The 26289-nt window shown below is 34.9% G+C and overlaps 2 protein-coding genes across 5 annotated transcripts; one reads left to right on the forward strand and one right to left on the reverse strand.

The window, feature by feature from the left end:
• Positions 1 to 25210, reverse strand: LOC148954307 (DNA-directed RNA polymerase II subunit RPB1-like). 4 transcript variants are annotated; one of them, XM_089087018.1, is made up of 5 exons: positions 24978 to 25210; positions 20494 to 20917; positions 13268 to 13451; positions 9370 to 9523; positions 1 to 554 (listed from the first exon to the last, which is right to left on the reverse strand). In XM_089087018.1, exons 3-4 carry the CDS (start codon positions 13446 to 13448, stop codon positions 9393 to 9395), a joined length of 312 nt encoding a protein of 103 aa, XP_088943144.1. In that variant the 5' UTR covers positions 13449 to 13451; positions 20494 to 20917; positions 24978 to 25210; the 3' UTR covers positions 1 to 554; positions 9370 to 9392. The 4 variants fall into 2 exon arrangements, 2 of the variants coding, with proteins under 2 accessions (XP_088943144.1, XP_088943145.1); XR_016141573.1 differs by lacking the exon at positions 1 to 554 and adding an exon at positions 2089 to 2177.
• LOC148954308 (protein ZBED8-like) lies at positions 15950 to 16936 on the forward strand. Its single transcript, XM_089086236.1, has one exon. It carries the CDS (start codon positions 15950 to 15952, stop codon positions 16934 to 16936), a length of 987 nt encoding a protein of 328 aa, XP_088942362.1.
• Positions 25211 to 26289: the final 1079 nt, after the last annotated feature.

A 26289-nucleotide genomic window follows, 5' to 3' on the forward strand; every position in this document is an offset into this window, starting at 1 on the left:
AATTTGTTTCTAAACTATTATATATTCATCCTATTTTATTACATTTCATTAGCATTAACCACACTTGACCTCTTTCGTGTGTACCATATAATGCACAAGTACCATAAAAACAAATGGACTTTTAGCTGGTACTCACTATTGAAATTTCAAGTCCTTGAAAGTCCATTATCCTTCTTATCCTTTTCTTTTTTTTTGTTGGCAAAAGGGTGACTTGAGTTTCTAAGCATAACAAATACTAAGCAAATGCTTTGCGTTTAAAAGAAGAAAAAAAACAATTAAGCATTGAACATATTGGTTCTTCCCAGCACTACTTTTGGCCTTTTGAAATACAAGACTCCATAAGCATTAAAAGCCTTTGCTTCGAAAAAAAAGCATCAGAAATTCTTAGATTCATCTTTATCTTTTTTTAAACTGTCGTGCTAGAGGGATCCTGGTAAAAAAAAAAAAAAAAAAATAAATAAAAAAAAAAAAATCAGATGCTTGCTCTGAGAAACCTCCATGTCCTCTTTATATCCTCGCTGTGCCACCACTAATGCAGATTTATATACAAAAACCTAAAAAGCAGTCATAATTTACTTACTTATTCATATAAATGTGAAGATATTTAATGTGTCGGATTGTTATTTTTATTAGTTTTTTCTTGTTTAAGGATTATAGTTTTTAATGATTAGTGCTATTATTGATGAATGAAACAATATGATAATTTAAAAAGGACTTGAATCATTTTTATAATTTTACAGTTCAAAGCGGTACGTCTATTGTTTATTTTATATATAATTTGATTTTATCAAATAAAAGAAGATAAATACAATTTCGATCCAGCATTATCCTCTCGATCGAATCATGTGCAAAAACATAATCTATTTTTGTTAGATTAATACTATGCATCTATCTTACATTTTCTTACCGCATTGTTTCTTTAGGTTAAGAGTAAAAATAAAAAGTGTACTTAGAGTTTGCTAAGTCCTAGTAAAAGTTCGTTTACTATTTTATAACACTAGATTTTTCGTATTTAAACAATTTTCTGATAATTTACTTGAAAAAATTCATTTAAATATAAAAGAAAAAAATATGAAAGCATATTCCAATTACCTTCATATAAACTTATACAGTAATCAGTTAAAAGCCTCAATCAACAACCGGGCTTATGATAATAAAGTCATAGAAAAACCACACACTCGCTTACAGAAGTAATGAGCTAGCACATCGAGAGAAATGATCACCAAGAGCCGGCGGTTTCGGGAACTATAATTCTAAGACTTGGAAAATAAGCATGCAATCGAAATTCAGTCGCATTAGTGACAAAGAGAATACTAGAGAGGAATTTAAAATGTCAGAATCTGAAGATGAAGTGTCACAGACATATGTATAGTCCCAGAGCATGTCGTCACCAGCCAGAAAGTAAAAGAAAGCGAATGCTCAAAAACAAACTAAGTCTACAAAACCTCAAGGGAATCCCCAGGCCAAACCACAAGCACAATACACGGAAATGATCACCAAAGATGTCGTCTATCAAAAAGGCTCCCGCCAGGAAAGTGGCATATAAACAGACAGTAGCCAAGACCTCATAGAAAAATTAATTTACATAAGATGGTATAATACCAATCATACCACCCCGCCATGGTCATGTATATGACCTATCCCACTCGAAGCTCGAAACTTTCTGTTCAGTAATTCAAAATTAGAATAATTTTAATGTTATCGGTATAATACTTCATGTTATCGCTAATTATTATTATACTCTCGCATAAATAACGTTAGATAATAATTAATTTAGAAAAATATGTCTATTACCGAATAAAAAACACCATCCTCCTTAATAATTTATTTGGTATTATCTGAATGTTGAAGCTTTTAAACCGTTTTGCAACTCTTATCCTCCAAAACATAAAACGACGCATAAAGCTGGTTTGAGCAGCGCCTTCAAATCTTGTAGGATCAGGCTTTATTTTTTTTTTTATACAAGATATAATCAGCTTCGTGCTAGTAGATTGAGGAAACAAGTTTATTTTTTAATATAATTTTACTTGTAAAAATAGATTAAAAAATCACAATAATTACAAAATGCGAACAGCACCCGGTGTTCCCAGGCGATAACCCATCCAGGTATTGACCGGGCCCGACGTTGTGTGACTTCAGGAGAGGCCCTTGATTTGTTGATAAAAAGAATTACGGAACTGAAAATACATTGAATACTTATTACAAATTTTCACTAGGGACATTAAAACCTCACATTCTACTCCTGTTGTTGAATCTTCGATTAAATGATAATTTTCTTCTTCTTTTTTTTTTTTTTTTTTTAATTGCTCAGATATACAGCAGATATGCCTTTTTGATAAACAGGGTGCACTTAGTATCTTCAGATTTAATTTAATATGCCCTTCAATATTCCCTCAGGCCAAAAAATTCATAGGTCAAAAATAAGCTAAAAACATAAGGCACCATACAGCTTAAGAAATGTGGCTTTCTGTTCAAGGTGTAATTGTCTTTGGCAACCAACGGACTGTATTTTTGTATTTTTACGGATGAAAAGCGTTGTCAGATTCAGCTAATTAGTCTTGCTTATTCATTTTTACGATTCAATGTGCCCTCTAATAACTTCACAATTTCAAAACAACCCAAAGAAACGTATTAGAAAATCCCGGTTTTCAGGTACAAATAAAGCTAAGATGCGGGGATAGGAATAAGTAAGAGGGGTCCAGGGGGCAAAATATGTTTTATCATAATGCATTTTTTCTTTTGATTGATACCAAACACTAGGTTCAAAATATTATTTTTTAAATGCTTTTTATCTTCTAATAAATAGGCCGCTTCTAGATGGTGATATAGTTCTCGTGAATCGGCAGCCAAGTTTGCACAAAGCTTCAATGATGGCACATCGAGTTTGAATTATCCATGATTCGAACTATACACTTCGACTTCATGTTGGTGCCTGTAAGCCGTATAATGCTGATTTTGATGGAGATGAGATGAATATACATGTGCCGCAAACACTTTCGGCTCAAAATGAAGCTCGAATATTAGGTAAGTCCCGTTTTGAAGGTTTTATATTCTTTTTTTCTTACAGTCAAATGGGATGCGTATAAACGTGTTAAAAAAAAAACTTGCGGCTCAAAATGAAGTTTGAGCTTCCTTCTAAAGGCCGTGACTCTTTTTTTCTTATAGTAAAGTGTGATGAGTATATATGTGCTGCAAGCACTTTTGGCTCAAAATGAAGCACGATATTCATCTGGATGATTTTGGGAAATATTTGGGTCCAACCCATTTTATAATTGTTGTAAAACTAGGAATTTTTCGGAGGATATTGTTTGAGGCTCGGAGTGTTCAACGGACATTTTTTTTCCGCCTTTTGCGGGACCACAAGTGTCAAATTCCTTTTTTGAACTGACCGATATTGCGAAAGGGAAGAAATTGCTGTGGGAAAAGCTGTTGATTTCGGAGGCTTGTCCTAAACGTACTGGACCAAATGCTCCAATGAATCACCTGAAGGACATGCTAGAACTGATACAGAGAATGAAAACTGGGTCCAATCCTATCCTGCTCGTTTTTGTGATACATTCCCCCCCCACAGAGGTTCTTGGGGCACTTCTATCCGGGTTATTAGCGAATATTTATGTAGAACACCTTGCAAATTGCCTTAAATTCATATTTTTTTAAAACATGTCTATTGGGGGCGTTGCATGGATGATGTAATATCGCTCTGGAATTATGGGGGAAACGAACTCAGGGGTTTTCTATATCACCTTAATACAAATGACCGAAATCTACAGTTTAGCTTAGAAATTGAAATTTCAAATAAACTACGGTTCCTGGATGTATTAATTATTCGTAGCATTGACGAACTGGATTTTACAATTTACAGAAAACCCACATAAAACGACAGATATCTACATTTTAAATACAATCACCCCCCACAAGCTAAAAGAGCTGTTGTTACCTCTCTTGTCGATTGTACCCTAACATTTGCCCTGAATCTTGCATCACAGATGAACTAAAGTTTATTAGAGACATACTTTTTGGAAACGGTTATCCTATTGTCTTTATTAGTAACTAATTTAAAAAAAAATTCCCACAAAATAAATTTTTCAATAAGAAGCAAAGAACTCCATTAACCCAAAAATGAATAAAAATAGAATCAAATAATCTACCAAGCCACAAATCAGTATCAATAAATAATTGAAACCCAAAACAAACAGAAATTAAAATAAATAACAGTCAAACTCAAAACGAGCAGAAATTAGTATGAGTAGGGTTTTAAACCCCTCAGCTTTCTAAAAGCCAGAATATAATTTGAACTTTAATAAAAAATTCAAATGAAATTACTGAAAAAACGTGCATTGTCAGTTTCATATACATATACTGACATTTATTCCTTTAAATCTTAATTAATTTTTGATTTCTTAAAGTTATAAAATGAAAACATTTAAAACGATTTTTTTCATATAGTACAAAAATCTTTGCTAGGTTCATAGACATAATTTCCAGAACTTTCAACTACGTTGAACAAAATGAGCTATCTTAAAATTTTGATTGGATGTGTTTGGGGAAATGGTGGGCGTAAGAGTGGTGGTCGTAATAAGGTGGTCCAATCACTTTCGACTATTAAAAGCCCTTTCAATTTCCAATCGAATGAGCCCTTTTTGAAGTTTTTACGACAACAGTTTCTATAAAAACCTTATATGCCCCCAAGGCATAACTTACAACCCTTGCCCTGAGGGTTGTCATCCTCAAAGACATAATTTCCAGAACTTTCAACAACGTTGAACAAAATGTCTTTCTCAAAATTTTGATGGGAGGTGTTTGAGGAAAAGGTGGGGGTGAGAGGGGGGTTAGTTGTCCTCCAATCACTTTCTACTATAAAGGGTACTAGCCCTTTCAAATCCCAATCGAATGAGCCCTTTTTGAAGTTTCTACGACAACACTTTCTATAAAAACCTTATGTGCCCCCAGGGCATAACTTGCAACCCTTACCCTGAGATCTGTGGAGGGGCTGTCATCCTCAAAGACCTAATTTCCAGAATTCTGAACTACGTTGAACAGAATAGTTATCTCAAAATTTTAATTGGATGTGTCTGGAGAAATGGTGGGTGTGAGAGGGGGGTTAGTTGCCCTCCAATAATTTTCTGCTTTAAAAAAGGGCTATAGCTCTTTCAATATCCAATCGAATGAGCCCTTTTTGAAGTTTCCACGACAACGCTTTCTATAAAAGCCTTATATGCCTCCAGGTCATAAATTACAGCCCTTGCCGTGAAGGCTCTGAGGGGGTTGTCATCTTCGAAGACCTAATTCCCAGAACTTTCAACTACGTTGAACAAAATAAATACCTCAAAATTTTGACTGCATGTTTGGGGAAACGGTAGGCGTGACAGGGGGGTTAGTTGCCCTTCAATCACTTTCAACTATTAAAAAGGGCACTAGCCCTTTTTAATTTCCAATCAAATAAGCCCTATTTAAAGATTTTACGGCAGCACTTTCTATAAAAACCTTATATGCCCCCAGGGCGTAACTTATAACCCTTGCCCTGAGGGCTGTGGGGGGGGGGGTCATCTTCAAAGACCTAATTTACAGAACTTTCAACTGCGTTGAACAAAATGTCTATCTCAAAATTTTGATTGGATGTTTTTGGGGAAATGGTGGGCGTGAGAGAAGGGTTAGTTGCCCTCCAATCACTTTCGACTATTAAAAAGGGCACTAGCCCTTTGAATTTCTAATCGAATGAGGCCTTTTCGAAGTTTCTGCGACAACGCTTTCCATTAGAACCTTATATGCTCCCAGGGCATAACGTACAACCCTTGCCCTGAGGGCTGTGGGTAAGTGTCCTTCTCAAAGACATAATTTCCAGATCTTTCAACTACGTTGAAAAAAATGGTTATCTCAAAATTTTGATTGGATGTTTTTGGGGAAATGGGTGGCGTGAAAGGGGTGTTAGTTGCCTTCCAGTCACTTTCGGCTATTAAAAAAGGCACACGCCCTTCCAATTTCCAATCGAATGAGCCCTTTTCGAAGTAATTACGACAACTCCTATTATACGAAGTGCCCTGGTATAAAATAAATAAACAAAAAAAAAAAAAAAAAAATCATTGTGCCAACATCGTTCTTTGCTTAGGCAGCGCTATTGCGCTGCCTATAACACAATTAGCCGAAGACTGGCAAGGCACTCCCGTAAAATCAAGGGTCTTTTACCATACGAAGGTCATGCAAAGCCCTCAAATATATTTTACCTTCCAGATATTCCAAAAGTCATTAAAAATTGAAAAAAAAAAATTTTATCTAGTATTTACCAATAATCTTAAAATCATGAACTTCCTAAACTCTGGTAAATATACAGCCCCAGTTACTCGCCAAAGAGGGGTTTATCAAATACCATGTGACTACCCATTAAAATTTAGAAAAACGCCTACAACAGCACAAAGATGACATAACTAAGGATTTAAGTCCTAATAGTACAAATATTTCTTTTGACTCTGCTTTAAGCAGTCCTATCTTTGATAATCCAAGCCATAAAATGCTTTTTGGAAAAACTTGCCTTATTAGCTATGATTTAGGCATAAAACAGGTTGTTCGAGAGGGGCAATTGAAATTAGAATCAAAATAATTAGTAATATTTCATTAAATATGGATTTGGGGGAATATTCACTTAATGCCTTATATACAAATTCAATTTAAAATGATTTAACTAATTATATCAAAAACCAGTAGACAATTCCACTCAACTTGTTACGGATAGACCTTCTAGGCTGGCTGCCAAAAAGGCAATATTAGCTTTATGAGCTTGTTTGTAAATCTTTTTCTTATTCAATTTGAATGAATTGTCTTTTTACTTCGCTTGATGTACCAGTCCTGGTTGAACTTCCTTGAAAGTAATGGTAATGGAACTTCCTTGGAAAGTAATTTTTAAAAATTGTATTTTAATGTGAGTTCTTTATATTCATTTTTTCTTCATTTGTTTTGCTGAAGACGGCCCTTGGATATAGGGTCAAAACATTCATTTAAAGTTGCGTTCCACTTATATAAAAATTTATCCTTTTGTTCTACTTGTTGTTTATCTGCAGTATCACAAGAACAGCTAAGGGTATTAAGCTTAAACTTTTTAGGCATGTTGAGGAGAATTTTATTTATTTTCACAAACATTAATTATCTGTTGATTGCAAAAGACAGTTGCACTTTCAAAGAAAAGTAACATTTTCTTATGCTGTATGAACACGGTAAGCTGCAAATTTACGAAAACTATATCACCATCTATAACCGGCCTATTTATCAGAAGAAAAATAGCCAAATACTTATTTTTGCTGATTTTTTACCCACATTTCTTTTCTTTTTTTTTGGCACCCTTTACTATCAAAACCTGCATAACCGCTTATGGAGGCCTTTATCATTAAAAACTGAATTTATATGGTTTACATAGTTAAGTAAGTTTAATACCACTTAACCAGGTCTAAATAATCAGATTTTGACTGTCCTCAGTAATTTAAGATCTTTAAATAGACCAGAAAAAAATTGTCTCTAGGCAACCGACCTTCGTAGTATTTTGTTATCATTTTTTTTACATTACTAAGCCAAAAAACGGCATAAAAGCACTATCTTCAGGTAGAAACTAGCCTTGAACTAGATTAAGACCTTAAATAAGTGATCAGTCAAATCAGGGTGGATCAACACGTAGGCTCATTAATAATTCTCTATAGATACAAAGTATGTTTGTATAATTTTTTTTATTATAGAGGTGACATGAGTAGACTCTTATCACCTCTAATGGGCGACATTAAAACGCTTCGTTAATTTTTTTCGAGTTTTTTATTACTTTTTTGACAATTATACGTATGAGAATAGTTTTTGAAATAAAGCCTTATCTAGCCTAAAAAAAAGCTTCATTGTTCATTGATGTAAAATAACTAACTAAGGAATTTAGACTGCGCCAGGTGTGGACAAACAACAGCCCGCCAGTGCATATTATACTTCCCAAAGGAAAATATCTGATGCATACTGCGATTTGGCGTAAATAGTATCTTTAAGAGCTTTTATTATACTTGGGACTAAGATATTTGAATTTTAAAAGCACTAATATTTGCATTTTGAAACGAATTTCTTTACTGCTCTTAATTTCCACCTGCTGCGACTTGCGTAAAAGCACGATCCAAACAACACGTTATGTTTCTGGGACTAAATTTACCTTATCTTACAGAAGATGAGTTTCTATCCTTTGGGGACACCCTTTGGGGAAACACCACAACTAGTTTTACCTCATTTTATAGAAGCAGAGTTTGATTCAAGCACCTGTTGCTTTTGAACTTCTATTCTTACTATGAAGAAGTATAAGAAGGGTAATTAATAGCTTATACCATATTAACAATTACACAACCAGCTATTCATTTGATTCCTAATCACGTTTTCTCGCATGCTTTGGAAAATGTCAACACAGGCATATTTGCGTTTTGCCGCAATAGGGCTGGCGGGAAATCGTCCGCAATCCACAAAATTATTGCGGTCTTTAGCACAACTTCGCATGTGGGAGCTAGGAGCTAGTTAGTTTCTCTGCTGCGGTTTTATGGGCCATTGCCAGAACCAGCATATACTTAAAAAATGTGCTGAAAAACTTTAATCACCATATAAGTCAACATGCATTTGCGAGCAGCTCATTTGCGTGAAAAAACCTAAAAACAGGCCACTATTGACTGATTGCAATTTGGATGTAGTCATCAGAATCCCAATCAGTAAGCTGGTATTATGGTTCAAAAAATTGCCCAACAGGTTGAAGAGTTTTAATCAGTTATTTTCATTAAGTACAGGTGTACTTTGTTGTCAGGCCTTTGCAATATATTATGAACGTAAAATAAATAATGCAACGTTAAACACAATCATTTATTTATATTTTTTGCAAATTGTAAATAAAATGTATATAATATATGTGGCTTCTATGAGCAACGAATTTGACCAAGTAGCCGTCTGAACAATATTTTTTGAAACTCTGTGCTCCGGTAGCGGTCTGACTTAAAACACAAACTAAAATACAACCTACTACAATACCAAACACCAAAACAACTTACAAAATACGTAAACATCACTACTAAAATTGTAAGAAAAATTAGCTTAAAGGACAAAAACAAAGTGTAACTCCTTTACAGAGTATTCGTCATATTAACCATTGATTTCATAATTTGACAGTTCATTTCATTTGTTTTCCACACGTTGATTTTGACATTTTGTTTTTCATATTTATTTTTAAAAAGTTTTCTCATTATTGACATTCTTTTTTAAGATATATCCTTAAATTTTCATTTTTAAACTTTATTTGGCTTTATTTTATATCCTCTTAGCTTTAACCTATCAAAGCAAATAAACGTGTTCAGTTTCTATAAGATATTTTATGCTTACCTAACAACAACTTGAAGGGCGTTTTAAACAAATGGTTGCTCCACAAAATCAACAGGATTTCTTATTTTCTGTTTTATTGGGTCAACACTTGTTTGAAGCGCTTTTGAAACATTCTTCTTTGAACCGTCTTCAAACTGCACATAGTGCGCATTTCCTAAAATAAAGTAATAGAAATAACATTAAAACTCGTTACAAATTCCAAATTTTTGACCAATTGGAGTGAAGTTATGGAATGAATCGAAAACGATAACATTTTTTTAAAACGAAATCGTGGCGAAAACTGATAAGCTACTAGTCTAACTTACTAATTCCGATTTCGTTCCTTCTCTACTTAGAGGCGCATCGGGCTACAACAGTAGTTCGCCAAAACACAAGTCCTAGTCATTCAACCTCAGCTTATTCATCGAAATCCTCACCTACTTTGCCTCCCTCTCTAGGAGCTTGCCGAGGACCATTTTGGGTCTTCCTAACTTGGAAAAACAGAGGATGTCCATCATCATTTGTCAAAGGCAAGCTTTCCATCTATCACCTCTACTATATGCCCGAAAATATTGATAGTCACTTTCTATTGTCATCAAGAAAGGGGTTATCAACATGCGGTATTTTATGATAAATATGTTGTTCCTCTTTCTCTCAGTTGAATGTATATTCAAAATTGACCTTAGGCAATTACTGTCGAAGGCTTGGAGTCATCTTTTTAACTACGCATCAATGCTACATGTTCTGCAGTCGTATGTAAGGAGGTGAAGGACATTACCGTTTGTGTTTTAAATTCATGAAATATTTATTATTTTTTCAACTATTTCGAAGAAAACTGAAAGCAGAGCCATCCAATGCCGTTTGGCAAAGAATTTTCTGTTGGAATTGGCATCTTGCATAAGAATGCTGCCCTGCTATTTCAATTCTCTTACTTCTTCAATTTCTGCACTGTTGACCAAAAGTCTGTGAGTTATATGAGTAATAACCGCATTGGACATTAACTTAGCTTTATTAGCAGTTATACCAACTCCAACAGCATTTACCATACGTCAAGTTCATTTTCTTTGTGTTGTATGTCTTCTGGGTAGTGGGCGACAAGAGCAATATCATCAGTGCAGTCCTAATCATTGATTTCTTTCTGTGGGCTTAATTGTAGATTGTCCTTAAGATTGCTTCACAAAGAAAACAATCTACCCTTTATAGTGAACAATGAAGGTGAAAAATGGAGCGCTGCCTTACACCTGACTGAACAGAGAACCACTCCGTTTAGTCACCTCCTATCTGTACTGCGTATACAATATAATGCTTTGATTATTTTTACAATCTTGGTCGAAATCCCGAAAGCAACACAACGTTCCTCGTGATTTCATGTGACTCCTAATAATCCTGGTAATTATCATACTAAGTTCAACCTACCAGAAAACGACTGAAACTCCTCTTAGGGTAGCTTAAAAATAACTTCCTGAGAATCAATTCCGGAAGAAACTTGTTCCGTGTGGCAGCTGCACGCTGGAGGAACCCTTCTGATAGATAGACGTGCCTATAAGTTTCCTAATGATGGAAATTGAAGAAAAGTGAGGGAGGGTACGAGCTACTCTCATCAACACATCTCTAGCTGGGATCATAAAAAAAAATACTTTTAGACCAAGGATAAAACACATGCTTGTAGAATATTGAACTAGATACAACCTCAAGACTCCTCTTAAATGATATTATTTCTGTTTCTAACAAAAAAAAGAAAAAAAATGACGCCTCATTATTTTCCTAGTTTCAGTGAGTGATTCTACTACTGTCATTACTACTAACGACTCATTGCAGTGCCAAGCCGACGTAGGCCAATATGGATGTGCAGGCTTTTCTTATAGGCCGTTCAACTTGAAATTTTACGCTTAACTTCCTCCGATGAAGTTCCAATTTCATCTTAATCCTTTCTAATGACATCTTCCCATAACATTCGAGGAAGTTCTACTTTTTATTTCGCTCCAAACAGAATGCCATAAAGCTCGATGTACTATTGCAGCTTATCATAGTAACAAGCTGCTTGAGACCAACACAGCCACGTAAGGCTACCCCTCCTCACCAATCCATTCAAAGCCTAACTATTTAGTCCTTTTAATGAAATTCCAATACCTCTTGAATTTGAATACCTCTTGAATACCTCTTGGATTTTCATGACCTTTTTTAGCCCCATTCACGGACATCCTTCATTTCATTTGACCCCAGTTGGATGGCCAAAAAGCACAAGATTTTACAACCTATCGCTCTCATTTGTGTAACGTGACCTAGTCCTCTTTACCTTTCTTACATTATAGCCCTAGATAGTGCGATCAGATCTTTTTTTTTGCATTGTATGATATACAGTCAGCAAAAAGAGAACCTAAACTATTCTTAGACAATATCAATGGAAAACATCTAACAGACCTTCTTCAGCTTTTCAAAGCGCCCACTTTTCAAAGCAGTAGTTTTCCCAACCGTGACAAAAACACCCCACGTCTCGGCTATTCTACTTTTTTCATCTTCGCTGCATCCACCGTCCTTACTAATAATGCTTCCCAGATAGATTAAGCTGTCCAATGAGACGATCTTCTTGTTACCTAAAATTGCCTTTTCATCCTTATTTTGTATATCATTTGGTCAATCCTCCTTCAATCAATTATTATACAATTAACAGCGCATCGACCGACTTCAAAATTCCCTGTACCATCCACTAACCCCCTTCCCCCAACCTTATATCAGAGCCTGCTCCAATTCAATCCAATCACTTAATTACAAACATATAAACCAAAATCTATATCACTCTAACACTCACTACCCCCACCCTTCTCTGATAATAAACTACTTTCATTGTGCTTGCATTGACTCTTATTAGAAAACGTGATTTTAGGATGATTATATCGGAAGAAAATTTTGGTTTGGAGAGTACCACCTTCGCTGAGGGCGGAGGCTACCTTATACTTCCAACTATCACCCCGAGAGGTTTTTATTCTCCCGCCGTGGTTGTTCCACATTTTGAAAATGAGACTAATAACTAAAAATCGGCATACAGATTATTACAATAATCGTCTTTCCAAGATACAAAGAGTACACTTTCAGTAGGCCTAAGCGTTCTTACACACAGTTCAACAACAACCACGCACAGATAGTGTGAACATCACAAAAACTAAAAAATATTATTATTTGTATTTTATTCTTATCATTAGGAAATACTATATAGTATACTACTCTGAGTTTCTGGAGACAGAAGGGTCACAGACAATGTCGCACCATAGGCACTTGTTTATATTATCTGGCAACTGACCGTGCAGTCCAGAATTTAAAGTGAACTGCTAATACTACTGCTTCTATTATTACTAAAATCTGACAGCAGCATCAAGCCGCATGAGACCTCTCTCACAATCTATTCAGAATCCCCCTCTCTAACCCTTCCAAAAGGTTCCAATTTCTTCAAGTCCTTCCTTACAATCTCCTCCAACCCCGTGGAAAAATAGATGGGAAATAGTTAAGGAATTTGAAGAATTACAATGTTTTGGTACAAATACAGAAACACTTTTTCGGTATTATGTATCCTAAAAGTGTTCAATTTTTAGTATAAACTTTTTAATCCTTTTTATATAAAATGTTTAATTTGTAGTATTTTTAGCATAAATTATTTTAGTATTTTTGCGTAAAAACGTTTCATTTTTGGTTTATTTAGTATGAAATGTTTGCTATCTTTAGTTGGGGTTCAAACCAGAGACCAAATAGTAGTTTCCAAATGCTATTATAAATATTTCCAAACTGTTCAATTACTAAGCGAAAGTTACTTTGTGGATAGCCCCTGTACATGGTCTCTAGTAAACAAAAAATAAATCAAATAAAAATAACAAATATTATTTATTATGATTAGTTTAGCACTGGCGTAAATACTGGGATTACTTACTTGAATCAATTAGCCTTAAAACATCACTATACTTTTGCGGTGTGATAGACACAGAGATTTCAAGCTTTTGGGCAATAGCCCTTGGAATACCAACTTCATCAACGTCTATAAAACTATCAGGAGTGATGACTGACCTGGCACAGTGGTCTACACGCTTACCCAGAATATTTGATCGAATCATACCCTACAAAGTAATACATTTATCACAAATAATAATATTACAAACAGCTATCACAATAACATAATGCCAAAAAGTAACTATCACAAGCAATATAATTGTAACAAATATTTATGAAATATGAAGAAACTCTTTTCATCACGATCATTAATCAGATAGACACTTGGGCTTCTTCTGGTGAAGATGTCATTTCACCTTCTTATTTTCTAGGGCTGTCATTCTTCTTCTTTCTTCTTCTAATTCACAGCAGGCGGGCTATTCAGTTGGTATTTAGCCCTCTTCTTTTTGCTTCACTCTGTGGGCTAGAGCTACTGTCTTGGTTGTCTCTTATTTATTAGATATTCTCAGATATCTTTCAGTAGATCTTTTGACTCAAGAAGATCAAATATAAGATGATAGATATCGATTTCTGTGCTCTGTGTGCAGGTATAGTTGGCTAGGCTCTTGGCTGATAGTGAGATGTTGTGGTGTTTGAAGCATTTTAACAGTTTACAAAGCAATGTATGTTGTGCAACCGTCAGCATATTACATTCAAATAGGCAGAAATACATAATTGACTGATCGGCGATTAAACGTCTCGACGTAGAGACGTCAAAACGTTTACCAAAGATATTAATCAGTATGAACTAATATAACTTGAAATCAGCAATTGGTAACTGCGTACCCTATCATCATTGGCACCTTCAAGGATCTAAGGAGTTAGCGCTTGTCCCTATTTGGAGGAAAAAAAAGAGAAATGGCAGAAATTTGTAATATTTGGCAAAGAGGGAGAGGGCAACACTTTTTGGGGCTTTTTTGCCAAAAAACATTTTTGAGAAAAAAAATTTATTTAAACCCCTTGCCCCAATCCCCCTAAGAAAATCTTAGGGGTTTATTGTAGGGATAACCTTTGACGAATTATCATTGATACTGTGAAGTCAATATTCAATTTGAATTATCCGTAGTCCATGTCAATTTTAGCCCCACTACGCAGAGTAATTTTGGCATTAAATTTTGCTAAGTGGTAATTATTTCAGAAACCAAAAAAAAAAAAAAAAAAAAAAAACAACAAATTTTACGTGTTTAAAAACCAATATATTTTAATTTCCAGCACCTTAGCCCTTTGATTTAGGGAGTTAGAGCCCTTCCTTTTTCGTTTTGAGTGTATACTAATACATTTTTATCACTACCAACGAATTTGATAAGCTATAGTTATCCCTGCTAAAAAAAAAAAGAAAATGTAATATATATATATATATATATATATATATATATATATATATATATATATATATATATATATATATATATATATATATATATATATATATATATATATATAATTATTTATATATATATATAATCACGTAGAGGAACATAAAAAATCTTAATATTTTGGAAGAAACAACAAAGCTTCTTACCCCCCCCCTTCTGCATTCGTGCCTGACATTAAATGTCCAACAAACTTAAAATGTCAAAAAGAATATGAATTTTGGGACAATAATAAGAACACAAAATTATTAATTATTAAAAACAATTGCCTCAAACAAGAAAATTTATAATGATTTTTAGAATTAAATGACCAGATTAATTGAATCTACTAGAATCACAAACTAGCAGCAATAGTAAATAGAAGCCAAATACTAAAAGAATGGAAACATCGACAAACAACTGGTGATAAAAAAAAATTCAACGACATCCAAGGCCTTCGTTTAAACAGCAGCAATATCGCCACTGTACATCATTTGATTGAGTTAAAGTACGATAAAGTAGTACGTAGGCTACTCTCGTGTTCAGTTGAGATTTTAATCTTATTTTTTAACGAAGATAAAGACATTTGAGCATCAAACATCCAATTTCCAGATTCACACAAACCACCTTAGCTGTAGGAGTGGTAGCTCATGCTCAGGTCGTGGTTCTCAAAAATCTAGCGGCCAAGACTGGCGTCAGGGAATAATCGATCAAGTAAATCAAATTCTCGTAAAAATCGAATGGAAAAAGAAAGGTAAGCAGATGAGAGAAATCACAAGGCTCGTATAGAAACCCTTACTCGGGCAAGTAAAGCTCATATTTCCGAGATGGATACTTTATAACAAGCAACAGGGACAGACAATTCGGTTGTATCTGTGGGACTCTGCTTCCTCATCCTAGCTTCGAGCCTGACAACTTGAGGTGGCGATTGAGCAATATTGTTTCAGGGAGACCCCGAGTGTGAATTTTTCTTTGAAACGAAATCTGTAGGTTTGAAGAAAATAGCGTACAAGGAGTAACTGGTATAGGTTACATTTCACACAGGAGCGGAGTGTAAGCCTCAGTATTACTGTGGCCTCTCCCAAGCCCATACAATAAATTTTCAATGTGATCCAGTCAAGACTAGTCGATCAGATAAATCGTATTATATATGGGTCCAACATTAGCGATCCCTTCACATTACATAAATTCAGTCACGCATAACAAGAAGTCAAATTTGGAGAGACACTTTACAGCTAAACACCCGTCATTTAGCACTAAATATCCTCTCGGTGATGCAAGGAAGAAAGCAGTTGAGGAACTTCAGAAGAACCAAGAGACATCAGCTTCTGTATTTAAGAACTGGATGCAATCTTCCAGCAGTTAATATGGCAAATTTTGTTATCAGTCAAGAGATTGCTAAGAGAGGGAAACCATACACAGACGGTGAATACATAAAAAGTTGTTTTATAAATGCATCTGAAGAGCTATTTCGGGGTTTTAACAATAAAGCAGATATTCTAAAAAAAATTATTGAGCTACCATTGTCTGCCAAAACAATGAAAGATAGAACAATTAAAATGTCTTCGAATATAACCATCCAGCTAATCGAAGATCTGAAATTGATTTCGGCTTTATCAATAGCAGTTGACGAGTCTTGTGACATAAATGACACAGCGCAAGTTTCGCTTTTTGTAAGATTTATTTCTCATACTGGTCCCAAAGAAGAACTTCTAGGATTATTGCCACTCAAAGATCGGATACGTGGAGACGATATCGCAAATGCTGTAGTTGAGTGTATGGATAAACATCATACTCCTCTCGATAAAATTCTGTCGATTTCAACAGACAGGGCCAAAAGTATGACCGGCCTAAGAAAAGGGTGTCTTGCTATTTTGAAAGAAAAAATTAATCACGAGATACTTGCTTACCATTGCATCATTCATCAAGAAGTGCTTTGTGCACAGACATTTCCAGAAGAAATTCATAAAGTTATGGAATTGGTGATTACTATAATTAACTCCATTTTGGCTAAAGCTCTTAATCATCGTCAGTTCAAGGAATTTTTAGTTGAAATGGAGAGTGAGTACGCTGATCTTGTGCTTTATAACAAGGTACGTTGGTTATCAAGAGGAAACGTTTTAAAACGTTTTGCATCACTATTACCAGAAATCAAATCATTTCTTCTTGAGAAGGGTGTTCAACTCAGAACTAACGGACGATCAGTGGTTACAAAACTTTTATTTCATGATAGACGTTACGTCTCATCTAAACCAGCTTAATCATAAACTACAAGGGAAAGGAAATACTATTTTTTCGATGTTAGAAGAAGTCACTTCATACGAAAATAAATTCTCTTTTTGCTCAAGATTTTGAAAGGGAAACTCTGTTTCACTTTCCGAGCCTGTTGAAGCATCGCCAAAAAAATAATTCCTCTATTGACAAACACTACTTCAAAACCACCATTTTAAAAATGAGAGAAGCATTTCTCAGCAGGTTTCAGGAATTTAAAAACAGCAAAGCGACCTTAGCATTCACCAAAAACCCCCTTAAAGCTACGATAACAGATTTAAATTTTTCTCCTTTTGGCATCGACATTAGTAACTTCGAAATACAATTGCTGGATTTAAAAAACAAGGAAATATGGAGCTCTAAATTTGAACGTCTTTGTGTTGATTTGGAAATACAACCGAACACAAACCTAACATACTCAAACTTTCCAAGGAGATGCAAGGACATTGTTCGCATTAAGTGTTTGTCAGTGATTCTCATAATTAAATTTATGGATATCTTACTTTAATTCATTTTTTAATCAATAAATATAATCTTTATTAATTTGAAATCAAGTTTCATTCAGTGTACCCGTAATTTAATGAAGGTCTAAAATCATAATAAGGGTTTACTACATTAATAAACCGATCTGGCTCTCTAAGTTTTTTTTAATCCTGGCAATGTACATATATGGCTCTTTGGCGAAAGAGTTTGCCGACCACTGGTCTAAAAGAAGAAAAAAAAAATTAAAATCACTGTCTTTTACAATCCTAGTCATCGGGCATAGTTAAAGGGTCTTCAGTTAAGATAAGATATATTCAAGACAAAACGCGAAAATCACTCACTAAAAAAAAATTACTAATCACCACAAAGACTCCATGGCCTGTAAAAGAAGGAGATCGTAAAACAAAACTTTTAAATACATAGTGTTTTAAATACCATTTAAATAATTCAAAAAAGACACATAAAAGACATAAATTCATTTACACACTTACAACCATATTCTTCTACAACCAACTGAGCGCGAAAAACCCGTAGTGAAAAAACCTAGTAAAAAACCGCACGAATAAATTGCTAGACCGCTTAGTTCTGCAAGATACCAGCACCAATTTGTCCTTCTTCCTGGAATCAACTACTGTGTTGGTGGTAAGGATTAGAAGATGTCAATAGTTGAGACGAGCAAAAACCATTGAACTTAAACACATTACAACGCTGTCATAGGCCTAAAGCCCTGTCTTCATTATGCCTTTTTCAGGCGAAGTCAGCCGAGAAAAAATAGCTTCGGGATCATCGCAAAAAAGAATTTTCTGAAAAAGGCCACTTTAAATTCGCCTGATTTATCTTTATAAATCTTAAAAAGTACTAATGGAGACTGGGGCAGCCTGAAAAAGTAAAAAAAAAATGGGCGACTTTGCCTGAAAAAGTCATAGTGAAGACACAGCCTAAATATGCCACCAATGACCTATTTATAAATCCCAACTGATTCATTGATGACTGTAGATGACGCGACAAATACAGATAGCAGACCTACGCATTGAAAAAAAATTTGGTTTTTAAAATAGCGCGTTTTCAGCTACAACTAGCAGGAGTAATGCGCTAAATAAAGTCATAAGATCAAGTCTGTGCAATGCCAGGGCAATAAACTGGAAGACTAATGCTAGCAAGCTAAATTAGTAAGTGCAATTCAGTGCTAATGCAGCGCCATTCATGCTTGTTACTTGGCTCCAGGCTCATATTCCCCAGTCTTTTCTTAAGAAAGAAAACAAAGGACGTCCACTTACACTTTCAGTAGTTCACCAAGGTTTGACTTACGCCCTCTCCCACTTCGGTAAGGTAATTTTTATTTCCAAAAATAAATCATAAGCTCTAATAGAGCCAAATTCGCTCCTTATGAAAAGGAAAAAAAAAGAAACCCTGAAAAAATAACTGAAAGGACAAACAAACCTTAAATTCTAATTAAGAACAATATCTATCACACATAAATATACGAATTTAAAGAAGTTGGTAAAAATCAGATAGCAGCTTAGTCCCAGTGCCCTCAAAAATTGGCAAGGCACATGTGTACTCTTCACGAACCATAACTGGATGCAGAACTTATAATCAATTAGAACTTCACCTAGGACACTAAAAAGCATGTGTATGGTAAAAATCTAGGAGAATTTTACCTTCCCATTTAATAATATATTCCCTCATAGCCATTGCTATGTTCCTTGGGACAAAATCCAAATAATTATCTGCATAAAAAGGAATAAGACACAACCCTGACTAACACACGAAATTGATCGAAAACACAAATTATTGGAAATTATGAAAAACATGCCACAACTGAGGAGGGGGGCATAGGCATTTACACTCCAGGCTTTTCTATTTTTTAGTACATCGTAGTAACTCGCTAATCCCCATATAGCTTCCACTCTGTCACTTAGGTGCATACAGAATGGAGGGCTAATTAGAACCAGCCAGCCACCACCTACATATTACAATTTTTGGGGTTTCTCGTGTTTTTCTCGTACATTTGACATAATTTGCCTATTTTCGGTAGGTTCATAAGAATGTTGTCTTTCCACGGAGGCAAATTTTCCATTCGCTCTCCCGTACGGGTACCCTTCTTCATGAAAAGTTTGTATTCAAAAAGTCATAATTTTAAGACAACTTGTGAGATAATATTTTTCACTCGGAATAGTGAATATTATTCACCCAGAATAATCCTGTCTAATATTTTCTCGGTTCTAGTTTTTTGGTTTTTACCTTTCACTTTTTTTTGCTGTTGAAAAGCTCATTCTTACATTCGTAAGAATTACGTTCATATACCCAGAAATTACGTGTCTAACGGTCATTGGTGGTTTAATATTTTGTTACAATATTGTATTGTATGTACAAGCTGTGTGAATAAATAGGGGGGGGGGGGCAGTTGCCTCCATAAAATCTGGAAAATTTTCTAATTTTTTAAGTAAACCTAAAAATGATAATTGGGATGAAATTGGTTTATGGGTTACCAGGTTATTTTTTTTTTTTTTTTTTTTTTTTTTTTTTACAAAACATAAAATTGGGCTAGGTTAAGACGTACATTTTAAATAAATATTTTATTAAGTTAACGTCTATACGCAAAAAATTACGATAACGTTAGTTTTGTTTGAAGTTTGATAGGGTAAGGTAAGTGTACAAAAATAGATAGGTGCCACACATACCGGGCGCCGAAAAACCACCACCACCAGGAGAGCGCTGAAGCAGGACTGCCAACTTAATTTTATGTTTGTTTGATTTCTCTATATTGTTTATTATGCATTGTGTAATGTTTCTGAAATTAGCCGAATAGCGTCCTTGCTAAATAGTAGCTTTTCTTCGTTATCGCTTGAAGAAAAATGTGCCATTGAAGACTTGGGGCACGTTTTGGTTTGTATTTTCACAATTTTTCCGGGGAAGGGCCCAAAAACCCTCCTTTCCTTATAAGGGTATCCCACGCTCCCATGATATGGACATCTCCTCCCCCCTAATCGAAACGCTGAAATTACGCCTATGAGGAGGGGATCTGCATTGGGCCCTCCATAAACGTAACTTTAATACTTACTTTTGCCAATATTCAGCAAAATTTTATGCGGGGTTAGCTTTGGTTTTCGCACACCCTTAAAGAGTTCATGGCACATTCGACAGTATCTTCCAGTCAATTGGTTTCTAATGATTCTTTCATTTTCTGATTTGTCAAACGCTGTTCTTCCTTCCAGGTGTTTCAGAGTAAATAAGACCTTCTCGGAATCTTTAATTCCGTGACCATTTGGACAGAGTAGAATTAATAGCTTTTTGGCATCATCCATAAAAGGCCCTTTTTAAACAGGCTCGGGGAGCTGGATGTAGCCAGGATGGCCTTCACACTTTCGCTCACAAAGTTTGCAGATCTCACCAGCAATAGCTGAGCCAAGGTGATAGTCATATCGACCATTTTCTATGGGTTTATGGTTTACTGAATCTTGATCAACTAGCTTGGCCATTGTGATCTAAAAAGACAAGGAAAACATTACCTTGACTGCTATTAGTGGCTTTCTGGCTATATATCGATCTTTTTTCCTTTTTACATCTACATTTTTCATATACTTTTTTTTCTTTTAAAGAATCTTGATCAACTAGCTTGGCCATTGTCATCTAAAAAGACAATAAAAACATAAGCTTGGCGGCTATTGGCGATTTTTTTTTACTATAGGCTATATACACCTTTTTTCTTTTTACATAAGACAAGTTACTGTTAGTTCCCAGTTACACACCACAATATGAATCTAAATAAAGTGTATAAAAACAAGGTTTATTTTAAAATGATAGCAATGATTGAAAAGACGACGAGCGTTATTGAACAAATTAACTCTGTGTTTACACCCACATAATCTTAATTTGCATAAGAAAACTACCGAAAATATGATTAAAAAATAGTAATATTCCCTAATGCCACTAGTTTCTAATCGGTAGAAAAAAAGTGTTCCTAGTCTGTAAAAAGAATAATAATTTAGTTTAATAAAAAACACATCTTAAACGAGAAACTTAATTTAATATACAAATGAAATCTTTAACATAAAATTAAATGTCAATATACTTTAAATGCGACAAACTTAATATTAAACTAACTTAAAAAGAACATAATTTACCACAGGTGAAGGTGGAAATGCCACCAATCAAAACCCAAATTTTTTGCAACCACAAAAGTGCTCTTGCATTTGGGCTTAGCTGAAAACAAAAGGTATTAATTCAACTGAAGGTGTTTTTCAGCCAATGGATTTTTTAGGCACATTTGCTAGAACTGCAGCTAGGAATATTAGTGAAAAAGCTTTATGTTTGATAGAAAGGAGAAGGGACTTCTACAAGAATTATCTGAGTGATAGATCGTATGAAAACAAAAGAAATGTAAAGAAAGTGGAGAAAGCATTCTAATATGAATTAAGGACGTGTGAAGTGGAGGCCATGGATAAAATTGCCGAGGACCTGAAAGATGCAGCTAGACGGCATAATAGTAAACTATTGTACTTGCACGTTAACAAATTGAGAGGGAGTCGTCTATGCGGACTTGGCGCAGTTAAAGATAAGAATGGGGTCGCAATTAGTGATAAGGAAAAACTATAGCGAGATGGGCCGAACATTTTGAGAACTTGCTTAACCGAGATAGAGTCGCAGGAAAAAATATAGAGGAAAATGAAAAAGTTTGTGATACCTTGGATGTGAAGGAAGATTTTTTTTGTGAGGAGGAATTAGCGACAGTACTAAAAGAATTAAAAAATAATAAGGCTCCACGTGCTGATAGGGTAGTAAATGAGTTTCTTAAATATTGTGGCTCTGAGGTTAGAAATAAGTTATTGAAGATTATGAATATGATTTTTGAAAAAGGGGAAGTACCTAAAGATTTTAGGAAAACCTTAATTAAGCCACTTTATAAGTGGTAATTATCGAGGCATTAGTTTGGTCTCTGTAGGTAGCAAATTACTTAGTAATATGATACTTTTTAGACTGAGAGATGCCGTAGACAAAGTTTTAAGAGAAGAGCAGTGCGGTTCTAGAAAAGGTAGAGGATGTGTTGACCAAATTTTCACTCTTAGGCTAATAATTGAGAAGTGCCTGAGTTTTCAAACACCTTTGGTCCTCAATTTTATAGATTATGAGCAAGCGTTCGATTCTGTTGATAGAAGAGTTTTAGTGAAGGCTTTATCCATGTATGATATACCAGAAAAATACATTAAAAGTATTAGTGCTATGTACAAGAATAACAGTGCTGCGGTTAACGTATGAAATGAGGTTAGCAGCTAGTTTTGTACTAACTCAGGAGTTAAGTAGGGTAGTGTTCAATCCACTTTAACATGGATCATTTTGATGGATTTTGTCTTAAGCAGGATAGGAAAGGCAATGGGAGACCACAGAATCAAATGGGGAGGAAAAACTCTCATGGACTTAGATTATGCTGATAATTTAAGCATCCTAGATGAAAGTGTGAGCAAAATGAATGAATTTTTTGAGGTTTTACGAGTTCAGGGTTCTAGAATAGGTTTGAAAATAAATGTTAAGAAGACTAAGTCACTAAGGCTAGGAATAAGTGAAGATCAAAAGGTGACGTTGGGTAATGAAAAGATTGATCAGGTGGGCAGCTTCACTTACCTTGGTAGTATTATTAGTAAAGATGGTGGGAGCAGTGAAGATGTTAAAAATAGAATAGCCAAGGCTCAGGGTGTTTTTTCACAGTTAAAAAAGTCTGGAAGAATAGGAAGATAAGTCTGCAAACCAAGATTAGAAAATTAGAAGCTACAGTGATGACAGTGGATGACAAATATGGCTCTGAAGCATGGACGCTCTGAAAAGCAGATGAAGATTTTCTAGATGTTTTTCAGAGAAATTGCTTAAGTATTGTTCTGGGTACCCGGTAGACTGACCATATTTCAAACAATAGGATATACGAAAAATGTGGTTCAATACCGCTCTCTAGGGCTATAATGAAAGAAAGGTTGAGGTGCCCTTGTGCGGATGAAGGATGACAGATTGCCGAAGATTGTTCTTTTCGGCCAACCATTTAGGGCTAAACGGAAACCAGGTCGTCCCCGTCTGGTGTGGGAGGGGGAAATGGGGAACTTCATGGGCGGGTGTAAAAAGGGAGGCTTTGAATAGAATGGGGTGGAGGAGGAGCGTGCGTAGCTGTGTTGGCCTCAGGCGGCTTGGTGCTGCGGTGAATTGTTAGTAGTAGTAGTAGTAGTATTTGAAAAAAACTTATCAGCCCTTATAAGTGCGAGGTCACTACCCTTCACCCCCCCCCCCAAAGATGAAAATTAAATAAACAGCTTAAATTAAAAGTGTAATTTAGACAACAGATTTTTAATACAATTGAAGCAATGGATTTAAAAGGAAAAAACCACTGATGAGATTTTAGTGCAAATTAAACTTATAAAGCTGAACTGTATAATGTCTTATAACCACACAGTGGTTTTGTCCAAAACAGTCAAAGCATCAAATAACTATGTCTCCTGGGATGATTCGATCCCCACAGCCCCTGGGACAAGGATTGTAAATTATGCCAGTTACACATTGTTTAGATACTGGATTTATTATGGAGAAAAGGGGGAATGTTTGATCTTTGGCGTGACCAAGAAGGCTTAGGGCATTAGGATGAAACTTCCAGGGAATGTTGACATAAATCAAAAGACGCCAAGTGTATCATGGTTGTCCAAATGGCATACATACAATAATTCAGGAACAACTAACAGCATTGAGTTGAAACTTTCAGGGAAATTTGAGGAAGATATTGAACTCAATCAAAAGATTTAAAGTGCATTTAGGTTGTCAAAATGGCATGTATGCAATATCTCAGGGACAGCTTAGAGTATTAAGTTGAAACGTTCAAGGAAAGTTGAGGGGGTGTAAAATACATCAAAAGACACCATATTAACCCCAATTGTCAAAAGATATATGTTCAATATCTCAAGAACAAAAAAGGGTACTATGTCAAAACTTTCAGTATATATTGCTGGGGATTTGAACTGAATGAAAAGACAGTGTGTGCATCCAGATTATGAAAAGGGCATATCTGAAATATATCAGGAAGGACCAAGTGTATTAAGTTGTGCACCTTGGCTGCCAAAGGAGCACATCTCAGGAGCAGCTAATGGTATTAAGTCAACACTTTCAGGGCATGTTGAGGGGGATGTTGAATAAAATCCGAAAACGCTATGTTCATCAAGGTTGTCAAAAGCATGTATCTGCAATATCTCAGCAATGGCTAAGGATATTAAGTTGAAACTTTCATTGAATACTGAGGGGGGTGTTGAACCGATAACTGATATCTCAGAAGTGGCTAAGAGTATGAAGTTGAAAATTTCAGGAAACGCTTGGAAATGCTAAACTGAATGAAATGACAATACCTAACTCCTGGTTGTACAAAAGGTATATGGGAGGGGCTTCCCTGGTGTAGGTAGGCTAGTTAGTGCACAAAAAAATTAGTGACATTGTCGAAAAATAGCTCTAGGGAACAGGAAGAGATAAAACTTTTTTTTTATTTCCTACTTATGAGCTTCGAATCAACTTTTTATACTATACCCGAAATCCAGATGGCTCTGGTGCAGGTTGGAATTGAATGCTTTTGCCATCCAAGGTGAACAAAGCCTCATTTGCAAACAAGGGCAAAACCACAGGTTTATGTGCCATGGTCTGTAAATAAAAATGAGTAAATATAGCCACATAGAAGTTGTTACAACCTATTAAACCATACAAGATGGGTAAGATATTTTTATCCTTAAATTTACTTCTACAAGCCAACATATAACAACTTGCATTTCTTGTCAAAAATAAAAGAAACACAAGAAACATCTGCGAAACATACAAAAACTACTACAATAGAATAACAATATGTATTGGTCAGAAAATTAAAATTCATACAAAAAAGCTGTGAAGCATATAAAATCAATAAAAAGGGATAAAAAGGGAACAATTGCTCATTTAAAAGCATAATAAAAGCATTGATAAAAGTAACGATAAAAATCTCAGTACATTAAATCAAATCAATAGCTGGAAACAAGAAAATTATAAGAAAAGTATATGAAAATAGGAGCAAATTCAAAAAAGGTTTAAGACTTGAGGAGGGAGTCCAAAGAACCATTCCTCAAGGATATGAGCTAGAATGGTATGGTTGAGTAAGCCCTGAAAATGATCTTTATACACCAAATCAAATATATGAAAATAAATACAAGTTATTATTGGAAATGTATTTATTGGAAAATAAAACAAATCCTTTATTAGCTGTCCTATAAGCATGCTAGTGATTTTTTACGTACATAAAATGCGCATAAAAATTCTGTATACACAAAAAGTAAATTCTACCTCATATTAGTACATTCACAGTAAGTTTAGGTTTCATACTAATACATTCAGAACAAAACAAAACAGTCTTATTCAAGTTGGCTTCTAAATGCCTCAAGTTTCAATTCGTGGCTTGTCTGGAGTATATCTGTAAGGGGGTAAGATGGTCATTTCTCCCCAAAAATTGATTAAAAGTATCTCCTTTGAGCAAAACTGAAAAATCATGGCCTGAAAGCACAAATGCCTGTTTCTTGTTCCCTCCTTTCCTAGTAAAAGCACAAGAATCCTATTTTAAATATAGAATCATTTTTTCTTTGGGGGAGAACACAGGTTAGAAGTCATGTATTAGGCAAGGTTGAGTCTTGTTCTTATTTATACTGTTATTTTGACAGAATTAAGCAAAAGAAAACTGCAAATGCTTTTTGAGAATAAGGTATTAAATGGGAAGCTAAAATTATCCTATACTTTGATTATATAGGTGACTTGAGTATCCTGGGTAAAAATTTATTGAAATGAATGGACTTCAGAATATTTAGAGACTTCAAGAGGTGAG

Source organism: Artemia sp. Qi Xiang Cuo, chromosome 3 (assembly GCF_049724085.1).
Source record: "Artemia sp. Qi Xiang Cuo chromosome 3, ASM4972408v1, whole genome shotgun sequence".
In the NCBI taxonomy this organism is placed as follows: Eukaryota; Metazoa; Arthropoda; class Branchiopoda; order Anostraca; family Artemiidae; genus Artemia; species Artemia sp. Qi Xiang Cuo.

What these genes read in the sequence shown, in the direction of transcription:
- LOC148954307 (XM_089087018.1), bottom strand. Translation starts at nt 13,448, where the DNA reads ATGATTCGATCAAATATTCTGGGTAAGCGTGTAGACCACTGTGCCAGG. An exon ending in TTTAAGGCTAATTGATTCAA is followed by an intron (nt 9,524 to 13,267) that starts GTAAGTAATCCC and finishes ACTTTATTTTAG; the next exon opens with GAAATGCGCACTATGTGCAG.
- LOC148954308 (XM_089086236.1), top strand. Translation starts at nt 15,950, where the DNA reads ATGCAAGGAAGAAAGCAGTTGAGGAACTTCAGAAGAACCAAGAGACAT.